The sequence below is a fragment of the Marmota marmota genome, unplaced genomic scaffold, assembly GCF_001458135.2.
Source record: "Marmota marmota marmota unplaced genomic scaffold, marMar, whole genome shotgun sequence".
Lineage (NCBI taxonomy): Eukaryota > Metazoa > Chordata > Mammalia > Rodentia > Sciuridae > Marmota > Marmota marmota.
The window spans coordinates 66,257,214-66,271,161 of record NW_025999842.1 but is presented as its reverse complement, the minus strand read 5'-3'; the positions used below and the strand labels follow the sequence as shown (position 1 = coordinate 66,271,161).

The window sequence follows — 13,948 nt, the reverse complement described above, 5'->3', positions numbered from 1 at the left end:
AGAGGAGACAATGAACCACTTAATAACTGTGAAGTGCCACTCATTTCAAAATAATGACAATAAGCAGGCTCCCTGGAGAGGAAGCTTGGCATTACAGAGAACACAGAGATAATATAATCAAATCTTTTTCAATGGAACAACAATGGGCATCCTTGGCAATGTGCCCATTTGTGATTTCCAAGGCTTCTTCCTCAGAAACCTTTAATTGTTGAGAATCAATGATCCTCAATGTTTACAGTCAACATGTTTAAAAAAATGTTCTTTCATCTAAATATAGGGACCCTCTGAATTACTGTATTACTTCTAAACTTAAAAACATAAATGCTCTGAGTGACTGTCTAATAACACAGAACAAGTGCAAATGATCCAGGTCTGGAGAGCTGGAATATTCTTTGTGATAGAACTTGTTAAATTTAATTGTGGGAGAGCTGAGTGAGGTGGCTCATGCCTGTAATTCCAGCGGCTTGAGAGGTTGAGAAAGGAGAATTGAGAGTTCAGAGCCAACCTCAGCAATTTAGTGAGGCCCTACGCTACTCAGAGAAACCCTGTCTCTAAATAAAATATAAAACGGGGCTGGGGATATGGCTCAGTGGTTAAGAACCCTGGAGTCAATCCCTGGTATAATAATAATAATAATAATAATAATAATAATAATAATAAATTGTGAAAGAAATGCTTCCTTGACCAGAGTGTGGCTACTGATGAAGACAGAAAAGGCGCTTGAATGCCATGAGTTCAACATCACGTGCTTGACTTCAGGACACCATGGTGGCCAGGTACACAGTCAAAATAGCCTAACAGTTTTAAGTTTATGTCCACTATATCTGCTCCTGTTCAACATTCCCTTGCTTCACTAGGGTACACACTTTAGAAATCCTGCCATATCCTTTCTAGCATTCTGTTTTCCCTTACATTTCACCTTCAGTTTTTAAGAGTCTGTGGACTTTGGCTCTCATCCCTCATTATTCCATTAACTGAAAGAGAAATATTGTCCAAAGGTCAGTTCAGGTAAGGCCTTCCAGGACAAGATGTCCTGTTAATGGTGTTTTGGGGAACCAGCAGCACATGGAGAGGACTTCCGGGTGGCGGGAGTTGGTTTGTGGGCCAGGAGAAGAAAAAGGCCCTACAGAGAGACGAACACCCAGGAGCTAGAATCAGGAATCTGAGACCAGCTCTCCAGGCTCGAGCTGGATAATGTTTCCAAGGAGCAAAGTGAATGAGGCTCTTCAGAATAAATATGTAGAATTGTGATCAAAAAGTGTTCCAGAAAGGGAGGAAATAATTATTAAATTGAATTTCAGACCAAACAAAGCAAACTTTCATTAGAGATTATAGATATATGCATATAAAACTAGGATACATGGATTTTTCTGAGTTATGAAAAAGGCTTTTTAAAAAGGTGGAGTTCTGACTGGGTGTGGATTCTGAAAGTTAAGAGAAGACAGGATGGATGGTGAATGAGCTGTGGTGATTCTGCACTGAGTCCCATACCTTCATTAAGCTTTCAACACTAAAGTTCAATCACAATCAGTTATTACTCTTAAGATAAATCTCACTCTAACTTTTTCTAAACATAATTAATTAGCACAATTGTTTAAAGCTTCAGGGTAACCCTCACAGCCTCTACTACTTTACCTCCAGGTTCCTGCACTTCTTTCATAAGCCTTTCAACTACAATATTTCATTGCATTGCAAAAATACAGTAATCCACTCCGTGTAGGCCAGGTTCTCATGGGCAATGAGGACGCAACTCCTAACTGAGGACACTATGTCCCAAGAACTGCTTTATACATTTTCCACAGCATTTCCTCCTTACCCACAGCAGCAGCATAGGGACATCACTTTTTCCTCTTAATAATTCGATATTATCTGGAGCTTAATCCTCCAAAAAAGAATGATATATTTCAGAATGGTAGGAAAATGCTGGGGAAAAAAATAAGGACTTTCAAGGTTCTCCAGGCCATGTTCAGCAAATAAGCATCTATTAAACGACTGAATGGTGCAATATATGTTGACAATCTAAAGACCATGAGGAATACAAAAATGGTATGAATAGTTCATGCAAGAATTAGGAAATACATGCACACAGAACCAGAGAATAGGTTAAAGTGAAAAGCTGAAAGAAAAAGAAAAGTCATAAAACTGTGACATTCATTTTGGTATATTTGGCACAAAGATCACAGTGGGGATTCACTAAGCATTGGATTGTTGAATAAGTGAATGAAATTATTGATTAAAGAAATGAAATTACCCGATTAATTAAATGGTAAATTTTTCAGTATTGACACAGACCAGAGAAAGAAGATGCATTATGAACTGAGCACTAGAAAGATTTCCCAAGTAAGAAGGGATCTGAACTAGGTCTAGAAGAAAGCAAAATATCTGATCGCTCCTGGGGAAGATGGGAAGTCACCTGGGTGGAAGGAAGACCGTGGATAGGCACAGGGCTGCCTCCTCAGTCTCCTCTCCCAGCTCCAACACCCCAACCTTCCTCTACTCCTGCTCCTTAAGTGGCTGTGCCCTGAGCTCATCTGCTCTGTTCTTATTCACCCTCCTCCTGAGTTCAGCCCAGCTAGTTCTTTGAAGTCTTGAAGCTGGTACAGATTCTGTTACAGCATCTTTGGTTTAACCAGGATTGCCTTTGTCCTTCAGTGCAGAAAAACAGTGCTTGCCCGATGTATGATTCCAGTCTTTTGCAAGCAAAACAATAAGTTATTCTAAATGAGGCAAGAATCGTGATGGATATCTTCTCCCAAGCTGCTGTGAATTTCTGGCCTTTAGAGAATTCCAGGAAGATGTTCCTGGCAGGTCCTCACAGTAACCCTTCAATTCTCCTTGTGCCTCTGCTCCAAAATCAGGGCCAACGTGAACACGGCCTTGTCAGACTTTTGACAGGCCCATGACACAAAACCTTAGGCTCCTCCGTATGCTGGGGATTTGCTGCCCAGGCCTAGGAAGCTATCTTCTAATTCAGGTTTTCTGAACACTTCCAGTGTGGCTTCTGTCAGAGGCTCTTGGAATCAGAGTAGCTTTGTAATTTGTCTCATGATAGGTAAGATGTTACCCGAACAAAACCATGAACTAGTTAGGTTTTTAGAAAAATCTTTCCCCTCCATTGTGTGTGTGCACGGGGAACCATTGATGGTGGTATTCTTCCAATGACAGGTTGCTTTCTTTACTCAGAAAAAGGCTCCCAATAACATACCATTGTGTTTCAGAGGCTGTCCACTTTGATTCTGCTTTGATGGGGACAATATGAGACACCAGGAGCTGTGTCTGCTTTTCCAAAACAGCTCACTTTTGTGTTGAGAAGAGTGGTTTCACTTGTGACAGGGTTGAGAGACTACTTTCTGCTCTGTTCCTGCTCCCTTGAGCCAGCAGCACAGTCCTTGATGGGAAAGACAAGCTGCCAAGCTGCTGCACTGTTATCTCATGAAAAAGAAAACTATAAACTCTATCAACATTACAGGGCCTCGTATTTCCAAAACAGTGTTCCAGCCCTTCAAGAGCCAGCAAGCACACAGAGGATACTAAGAAATGAAGGAACAAGGACAGGGTATAAAACTCGCATGACAAGGAGTCAGATGGAAAGGGCCAAATCCTGCCATGAAAAATTCAGTATTGAGGTTCTAGGGCCAGTCTTTGAGTAAAAACGTTCCAGTGAAGGCTGAACGTTTTTCTCCCTGGGTTATAACTGAAAGTTTTTCTCCATGGATTTTAAAAATCCTTGGTCTATGAATCTAATGTTTTGGTGGTAATATTATGACTTTTTTTTTCTTTTTTTACCAAATGTTTAAAAAAATAATAAAACCCACACTGTCCTAGGAACAGAAACAATCAAAATTCAGGAAAAGGCTATCTGGATCCGAAGGAGGTATTTTTTCATTACTAAGAGCAGATAAATCACAGGTGTTGATTCTACAACTCTGAGTAATGCCACTTCCTGTCTGGGGTATCCTTCCCTGATTATGAATTTTGGGTTTTATTTTTCAGTGCTGGGGACAGAATGTATGGCCTCACACACGCTAGGCAAGCACTCTACCTCTGAGCTACACTCCCAGCCCTTTTATGTTTTGTTTTGAGCCATAGACTAAGTTGCCTGGGCTAGTCTCAAACTTGTACTCCTCCTGCCTCAGCCTCCTGAGGAGTTGGGATAGCAGGTGTGCACCACCACACCCAGCCTCTTTCCTGGTTAAAGAGGGAAATAAGTCCCAACACTTGTTAGGCCCGCTTTCCCTGAAGTTAGCAGATTTCCCACATGAAAGCTCTGCGTGTGTGCCAGCCCTCCACCAAAGGAGGAGCAGGTTCAGGACCTGGCACTGTGCAGCCGAGTGGCACTGCTCCCAGAACTCTCATCCAATAAAGAGCCATTGTGGGATCTACACCCTTCAATGTACAGGACAAATGACTCAAATGAATAGGCACAATGCTTGTGAGTGAGACCCGAAACTTGAATGGTGTGGTAATCACTTCCTCCGAACAGACCACAGTATTTTCCAGGGAACTTCACTCTGTAACGCAGTCCTTGCCTCCTGTGATAGTACCGATTTCCATTTTTTAGTTGATAAGTGAGCATGATTACTGTGAGAATCATTAGGCAGTGAGTTGCTAGCACTGGGGGGCCAGAGAAGTGGAAAATTGTTTGGGGAGATGGGATGGGATTGGCATTCCTCAGGGAGAGACAAGAAAGACAAGGAAGTGCTGTTATTTGATCAAACGGACTGTGAGAGGTAATGGTGTAAGGAACTAAACTGGACCTGAGGCTTCAAAATAACTATGATTTCACCCTAAGAATGACGTAGGAGGCACAAAGTAGGGCTGGGGGCGTTCAGTCCCCACTCAAGGTATCCACTGAGCAAGTGGCACTCAATTGAGGGCTTCCAGTCCCTGAGGCTATAGAACTAGTTCTTGACCCACACATGAAGGGGGCTGGGAGGAGTAAGCGTGTTAATTCAGGCTGAGCCATCTTTTCCACCTGGGTGGCCTGTGGTGACTCCATGCCACGGCCAGCCTCACTGTAGAAAAACAGAAAAGCAAAGCCGAACCATTGCTACTCTCAGCTAAGCTTTCTCAGGTACATAAATAGGACGGGACAGCAAGAGTAGACTTCATGGGCAGGTGAAAAATGCTCTTGCTGCTGCATTCCATGATGCTCAGTTTTAGTAGCTGGTTTATTTAAGCTAATTTAATCAATTTTAACCAGAAACATGATCTGTCTCAAATAACTGTCTTTACTACCTGGAGTTGGAAATGGTCATAATTTTTCTTCTTAGTGTTCCTGGGGTTGGAACCCAGAGCTTTGCACATGCTAAGCACACACTGTACCATTGAGTTGCAATCCCCCCAGCCTACAGATCACAACTTCTTATTAGTGCCTCTTGGTCTGCTGACTTCTGACATGCATAACTCTCAATGAATATATATTACCTACATCCACCATTTTTAATTTTTTAAATCCCTAACTCTGAGAAAGGATGCGCATGTTTCAACCAAAAGGCCATTTGATTGTCCATTATCATTTTCACTTTTAATATTTGACTAACATTGTTCTAGCTTCCCAAGAAACTTACAATGATGATGGGTTATTTTTAAACATGCATAATGTCTTTCCATTTATGACATCATGACCTTGGAGTGGGTAGATCATATCTTGCTAAAAAGTACAAACAGATATTTCTTCCAATAATCCAGCATTAAGTTCTCACATGTCATCAACTCACCAGAATTAAGCAAAATGATAGATTTGAGGCACACAAATTCCTCTCCCTGCAGATTCATCATACGGAACCGGGTCGACGTAGCCAGCAACATGTCAAAGATCTCCACCATGCCCTCTACACATTTACCCTGATTCCTACAAAAACAAATTTTTAGAAGCATTAAAGGACAGGAAAGTTTCCGCAAAACCCCAAATTACATTTATAAAAAGCTACCGACTCCAAATCTGTAATAAAAACCTGCAGCCCATCCTCTTAATGGAACATGGACATTCATTTGAATTCCAGAAGGCAAGACGAGCAAAGATTTTTCCATCAATAAACATCTTCACTTCAAATTCCTAGAAAAGATGTGTTTAGTTGCCAAATCTACGACATTAAATGTGGAGTTCTTCAATCTATAGTAACTGAAAATAATTAAGATTCAGGCAATTTTTTTTTCTAATACAGTTCATTGCTCTGTTACTGTATTCTAGATACTGTAGTAGTCATGAGAATAAAAGGGGAGGGTTTGCCCTCAAGATGCTTGTGACCTTCAAGTAATATACCAATGTGCCAAGAAGTTTACTATGGTGTGAGTCTGGGCTGGATCATTGGTGTTATAAAGGACTGTGGGGAAGAATGTACCTAGGAAGTGACATTTGAGTTAACCATAAGAGAATGTAGGATTTCCTCAAGTAAGTATGTGAATGCATAACTAGAAGAAAGTCCTACACAGAAAGAGAGCAGCAGGAAAGAACATAGAGTGGTGGCTGTAGGTGATGAGGTAGGCCTGTGTAGCTGATGATGCTTCTCCTATACCATCAAAAGAAATTCAGGCCTTCTCCCCTTCCAACAGAAACTTGGCGTCAAGGATTTCACCTTAGTGGTTGCAACTATTAAATAAGCAAATTCAAAAGGTCATAAGACGTAATATTTAAAAATGCACATGGCCATATCCTATCTGTGGGGTTGTTTCAGAAATAAAGAGAGATACTATATATGGAAGGAATCCATTCATTTGAGGGCATGATATGTTTGAAAATTTTAAAACACAGGAATAAGTTAAAAGAGTCTGTGCATATTCAGTCATTTGTAAAACACATAACATTTAAATATGAGCAGAAACATAATTCAGGACTTCATTTTGTCTTTGATTAATAGATCTTGGAGTTCTTTATTAACCAAGTTTAACAACTGAACAGTTATCACTGAACAGAATGCTATACAATCATTTGTCACATAATGATGGGGACACACTCTGAGAAATGTGCTGTTAGACAATTCTGTCACTGTATGATCATCATAGAGTTTAGATAAACTAAGATGGCCACAATGTCACTAAGCAATATAACCTTATGGGAACACCATTATACATGTGGTCCATTGTTGACCAGAACATTCTTAAGTGGTATATGACAATTTATTTATCCACCTCTTTTTTAGTTGATATTTAGCTTGATTCTAAGTATTGTGCTGTTACAAACATTTCACAAAATGATAATCCTATGTTTATGCCCTTGGACACATATAGATAGCTACAGAATACATTATTAGAGTTAGAATCGCTAGAACAAAAGACATAATATATTTTTATTTCCGATAGTTAAAACATTGGTTTCAAAGAGCTTGTACCAATAAGCTACTGGTAGAATAATTTTTTCCCCTTATTCTGGCTATTGAACCCAGAGCTAAACATGTGGTTTACCACTAAGGTACACCTCCAGTTCCATAGGAAACTATGTTGACATGAGATTTTCCTCTGAATTGCCTGCTGTAGTACTTTGCCCACAATTTTCAGTTGGGTTATTGGTCATTTTCACCTTGATTCTGCTTTTTTTTTTAGAGAGAGAGAGAGAGAGAAATTTTTTAATATTTATTTTTTAATTTTCGGCGGACACAACATCTTTGTATGTGTGCTGAGGATCAAACCCAGGCCGCACGCATGCCAGGCGAGCACACTACCGCTTGAGCCACATCCCCAGCCCTCCACCTTGATTCTTAAGAGATATTTATATATGATAGGAATTAGTGCCATCTCATACATCTTTCTAATATGGTTTTCCCATGGTTTGTCATCTTTTTTTTTTTAAATTTTGTTTCTGGTGTTTTCTTCCTAAAATGATTTAATTATTGCAGGATCAGATTTATCAAACTTTTCATTTATGGCTCTAGAATACTATGTCTTGCTGGATAAGGTCAGTCCCCATTCCAATAACACATAAATCTTATGTTTCCTTTCAGTAACGTTCTATGCTTTTATGTTTAAATTTCTGATTTTCTGGAATGTATTCATTTTTTATAATGACTTTATTAAGAGATACCCACATGCTATATAATTCACCCATTGAAAGAATACAATGCAGTGGATTTGGGTGTATTCACATAGCTGTGCTACCTACCCTCTTGTGGGATTTGTTTTGGTGTAGTCTTAAGATAAGATTCAGCTTAACACTCTTTTCAGGTAACAAGTTGGTGTCCTCAACACCATTTTGGAACAAACCACTGGCTTGAGATAGACTAGGGACTCTTGATATTCATTTCCAGAGTGTTATTTTTCCTGTTGTCCAAGTAGTGGAATTAGGACTCTAAACTTTCCTATCAAACCACACTGCCTACATACTAGAAGGAAGAATCCTAACAAAAAGGTTTTCTTTGTCTTCCTTTCTTTAATTCAAAATTATGAGGATCTATTATATACCAGTCCTGTGCTCCACATTAGGGCATAGAGAAGAAAGCAATGGGAATCTTAAATGAAGAGGTGAAAACTGGGAGCATATGTGCAATGACATGAGATGCCATCCACAGAAAAGGTCCAGAAAGAATCTCTGCATCTAATGTCAGTCTCCACCAATTTCATCTGTGTCAATATTGAAGCATTTGCCACTGTATGTTCGACACAGTTTAGTAAGTGTTTTTAATGTGAAATATTTAGAATGCTATGTGGCATTTGGCAGGGATGATATTTAAGTATTAGTTACGTATATGTTGATGAATAGAGAGATGAGTGTCTGTCAAGGGAGAAGCATCTAGAATACGAGTGCTGTGTGCATTTCATGTTGACCATGGAAATCTGGACATACAGGGGAAATTTTAAAAGCCATATTGCTCAAAGTGAGGATGAGATAGTGGTCTCTCCAAAGGGGCCCTTGGCCTTAAGTGGAGAGGGCATCCTAGGAGTGGGTTTTCCTTGTCATCTAGCTGAATTTTGCAAATGTGGTACATTTTCTTTCCAGTGAAAAAATAAACAAGGATAAGGGAAAATGTTTGGAAGATGAAGCTTTAAAAATAACAACTCATAGCCAAAATAGAGAAATGTTCCTTTCTCAGTATAAAGTCTCTGTTTACTTAGCAGACTGCACACCAGCAGGGAGGAAGTCTTGGTGTGGGAGGAAGCCTGCCTTCACCTGCTGCGAGCAAAAGTTCAGTTCAGAAACCGAGAAAGTAGAGTCTGAACAATTTTCCTTTCTTCTCGTCCTTTTTCAACAGTCTCCCACATTTTCTGATGAAGGAAAATGCCTGAATCGTTCTTAACTCTTCCAGCAAAGGTGGATTTTTCTGCACTCTCTTTTCTCTGAATATCCTGCTTATCCCCACTAGCAATTATTATCTGCAGACATAATGCTGACACTGCAGTATTCATTAGAAGCTATAGACTGTGTCCTCAGAGATGGGGCATACCCCCAATTCTCAGTTCACTTCTCCCCTTGAGTGTGTGTGTATGTCCTTTAGGGATGTGGAGAGAGCATGTATTGAGCGGCAATCACAGGGCATGAGAGGAGGTCCCTGGAGTCTCTCTTTCACGTGAATATAGGTGCTCCACATTCTGGTGCATGAGTCTGAGACAGGCACTCTAAGACAGGCACTTGTCTTCTGTCTGGTGCAAAGAAACTCTCACTGTTGGTTGAGGTCAGAGCCCCGTCAAAATATCCTGCACCAACTTCAAAGAGCATTTAACTCAGTTTTTTTGAAGAAGTGAATGTATCCACAGCATCAGAAAGGGGAGGGCGGTGCTGAAAATCTGGAGGTAACATTACTGTAAGACAAGATTAGTGTAAATCCATGGAGGTGCTCCTGAGGCTGAGAAACACACAGGGTGTGGAAAAAACAACATGTATTTTAAAGGAATCATAGATCAAAAGCAAGTTTACCAAGCCGACCAGCCCATGACTCCCACTGTGAGACGTGACAGCCTGCCATGACTAACTCCTTCGCCGATTATATCAGGCAGCTTTTCAGAACACCTCGAAATCCCCTTGTGGGGAACCTTGTTCTGCTACTGACCCTCTTCAAATGCAGCCCATTGTCACTTAAGTAATGAGAGAAGGAACAGGGCTTGAAAGAGCTCAGAGCAGGTCTTGATACTTCTCTATAAAAGTGAAATCCTGTTTTTCAGAATCTTCAAGTTCCTCTTCTTCCCCATGGGAAGGAAATAAAGATGTCTAATAATCAAATCTTTTATATCTTCAAAATATGCTTTACAAACTGTAATGTTACCCATCAGCCTCTCTTGTATGTAAGGAATTAGAGAAATAGAAACCAAGAAAACCCAGATCAGCATAGGAGATTCAATGAAAAATAGCACAATATGGTTAGAAAACAGTTACAAATAAGATACTGTATAAAATCAATTGTGGTAAGATCAGTCATATTTGAAGAACTTGACTTCAAAAATATTTGTAGGATCATGAGGTTTGCATATACAACTCTGAAGCATAGAAAGAAGAACTGAAAATGGCAAATTGTAAGCAATATATCTTAAAAGATGCAATTTTTAACAAGTGATTTAGGCTCTGTATCCCAGAGCCTATATGGGTTCAAATCTTGATATCACTACTTAGGAAATATATGACCATGAATCTGTCACTTTATTTCACTACTTGTTTCTGAATGAAAGGAGTGACAGAATCACCCATATTGGAATGTAAGTTGAATTTAAAAAGTAAAGAAGCCATTGGTGCATGATGATTGTGATATAGCAGTTAGATCATGGAGAAGAGAGAGATGGGTGCCAGAAGTGGAAATAATGTTATAAAAAAATGTTTAAATGTTTACTTCCTCAGTGCCGGGTAGTAAGGAAATGGATACTGTAGCAAGCTAGGGAACCCTGCTACAACATCATAAAACATCTGCAATAACTTGGAAGGCAGACCAAGTACCCAGAGAAGTGGGCAGAAAGAGTCAGACTGCAGTGGGTACTGTGGCTGCCATCAGTAAGGCATTACCAGAAAGAGGTGAGCTCAAGCAGAAACTGAAGGGAATGAAAAAAAAAAAAAAAGGTAGATGGTCTTACAGATTTGGAAAAACCAACTATTTCTGGCCAAAAAATATTAAGAGATGAAACCGAAAAGGGTCTTGGGTAAGAAAGGCCCAGGAAGGCTCCTCAGTTTACAGAGTACATCTAGACTCTCATATCTACACACTCTGCATCCTGTGGTGCTTCATGCATTATATGGTTAGACCTACCATGGCTGCACCTCTACGGAACAAGTACTGAGCAAGAACATTTTTCCTTGTCATCATTTCCTGAAAAATGAAGTATAGCAACAATTGGCACAGCACTTACAATGCATTAGGTATAATACGTAGTCTAGAGATGATTTAAACTTCATGGAAGGGTATATATATTTCATGTGCTAATTTTATATATGGGACTTGAGTCTCCACAGATCTGGGTATCCTCAGGGGTCCTGGAACCAATCTCCTAAAGATATCAAAGGATGCCTACAACATAGTCTCATGGAAAAGAATAACTCCAAAAGGGTATTACCTCCCATCCAAACACATCATTCAAAAAACCTCAAAGGAGTCACACTCAAATCATAAGGGAAAGGCCCAAAGACTAAGAAGCCAATGAGAATATCAAACTTGTTGGTGAGAACGTGGGAAATATGGAGCCCTTGCACCCTATTGGTAGAAATGTAAGTTGGTGCAGCCACTTTGGAAAATAGCACAGAGGTTCTTCAAAATTTTGAAAATAGAATTATCATATGATCTAGCAACGTGTTCAAAGGAAACCAAATCAGTATGTCAAAGAGATATTGCACTCCTATGTCCTTGAAACATTATTCATAATTGCAAAAAAATGGAATCCACCTAAGTGTCTATCAGTGGACGAACAGATGTAGAAAATGTGGTATGTACATATAATGGAATACTGCTTAGCCTTGAAAAAGAAGAAAATTCATTTTTCAATGATATGGATGAACCTGAAGTACAGAAAGACAAATGCAATATGGTCTCACATATGTGTGGAATCAAAACGTGTCCATCTCACAGAAGCAGAGAGAGGAATGGTTACCAGAGGCTGGGAAGGGAAGGGGGTTTGGCATGGGGGATGTTGGTCAAAGGATACAAACCATCACTGAGAGGAGAACTAAGTTTAAGAGTTCTTCTGGGCAACATAGTGACTACAGCTAATAGCATGCGTTGCATCATATGCGTAACGATTGCCCAGAGAATGGATTTTATCTCACCACAAATAAAAGATGCTTATGTGATGCAATCCTTTTGTTTAGAATATGTATATATTTCAAAACATCATGTTGTACACCATAAACATATACAAATCTTATTTGTCAATTAAAGCATAAACAACAATAATAAAATAAAGAATAATCGGATTTAAGAACTGTCTCTAGCAAAGTACTTTGGGAGTGGTTACAAGTGGTTGGAACTGACAAGAGGCATATAAATTGAAGCCTCCTAGGTTGTGGAGACAAGTGTCCTACCAAAGAAATTACAGCTTTTGACTGAAAAACAGCTTTTGATTGTTCTGAGCCTCTGATCCTTAAGCCTCAAGGGTCCGTGGGCAGGAAGTGCTATGACCACTGGAGAGCCCACCATTGCCCACTTCAGATGCGACCACAGGGGAACAATGGGAAGAAAAACCTCCCAGTAAGTGAATGATGGAACAGAAGACCCTCCCATCAGGGTAGGAGAAAATTAGAGCACTTTGCTCCCAGAGAGCAAAATTAGGGACTAATTAAAGAACTTTCCAGCTCAGGAGAGTAGAAGCCACCATGAGTCTGCCCACCAGAATGTCCTAGCTCCTATGAAAGAGTGATACTGAGTCTTCCCTTCTTCCATTTCTCTGTAAAGAAGTTTGGATCACAGTGCATTTGCCCTTGCTTGATCACGGGGCATCGGGTACATCTTGTGGGTGAGGCTGCCAAACCAGGGGAAGCCACATCCGTCCTTGACAGAGAGGACAGTACATCATTGAGAAATCCTTGAGCTGACTCTATGGGTAGATGTGATGGGATCCTCTCCCTGGGGTGGTGCTAAGTGTGTTCTTTGTGTGGGAGAAATAGATATTTGGCAACCAGAAGTGAAGGCTGTGATGACAACGATGACAGCCATGTTCCCCAAAGCACTTTTCCTTGTTCTCTTGAATTCCCTCCTGGTTAAGAGTGGACATATGACTGGGCTCTGGCCAATGGAAAGTAAGCAGACACTGCTGACATCTCCTCTATGATGAAGTTGCAAAGAAACACATGTGCTTCCCCAGACCTCCACCCACCACCCGAATCAGGAGCCCTTCAAGGACCTAGTGAGGGACAGGGGTACAGACTAGAAGGATTCTGGGTCCCTTAACGAGAGGTTCACCTAGCAAGAGATATACCTACTCTGAAAAAAATGTTTTGAATAAGAAATAAACTGTTATTAAAATTTTAGAGATAATTCCTCCCTGTTCCAACATACTCTCAACACACAGCAACACATGGGATGCAAAAGTGCACTGATCTTCTGTAGACATGGGTACTGTATGACCAGGGGGGATAAGATATGGAATTCCAGGGCTGGGGATGTAGCTCACTATAAAGCACTTGCTTAACATGCACTCGTGAGATCTGGGTGCCAGTGGTGCAAAAAAAAAGGGGGGGAATGGACTTTGATAGCACCTTGCTTTAGAGATTTGAATCATTTCCAATGGTGTGATTAGTAAAAGCACAAAAGAAGATGCAGCATTTGACATGGGTCTCCAGGGGTTGTGTGAGTGAGGAGGAAGGAAGGTCTAGGCCCCGAGGTGGGAGAAGTGGAGGTGGGGCCATGGAGCAGGCTGAGCTGGCTATTTCTAAGGAGAGAAACTTGCAAAGGGGGCTTAGTCAGAGCGTGAAGAGTGGTTAATAGAAGAGTCACAAGATGATGGTGGGAAGAAGAGGGCTTATCAGTGGGTGTCGGGATCAGGCACCATAAGCACTTTGTTCTGATTGATTTGGCAACAGTGCACAAAGGAGAGGAAGGGAGGG

At 40.5% G+C, this 13,948-nt stretch overlaps 1 protein-coding gene across 6 annotated transcripts in view; it reads right to left on the bottom strand.

Moving 5' to 3' along the window:
- Esr1 (estrogen receptor 1) overlaps positions 1-13,948 on the bottom strand; it is a 381,784-nt gene that overhangs the window by 37,295 nt on the left and 330,541 nt on the right. For all 6 annotated transcript variants that reach the window (XM_048799977.1, XM_048799971.1, XM_015502311.2 and 3 more), the window contains one exon: positions 5,721-5,854. In XM_048799977.1, coding sequence (XP_048655934.1) covers positions 5,721-5,854 — 134 coding nt within the window. The remainder of the gene's footprint in view (positions 1-5,720; positions 5,855-13,948) is intronic.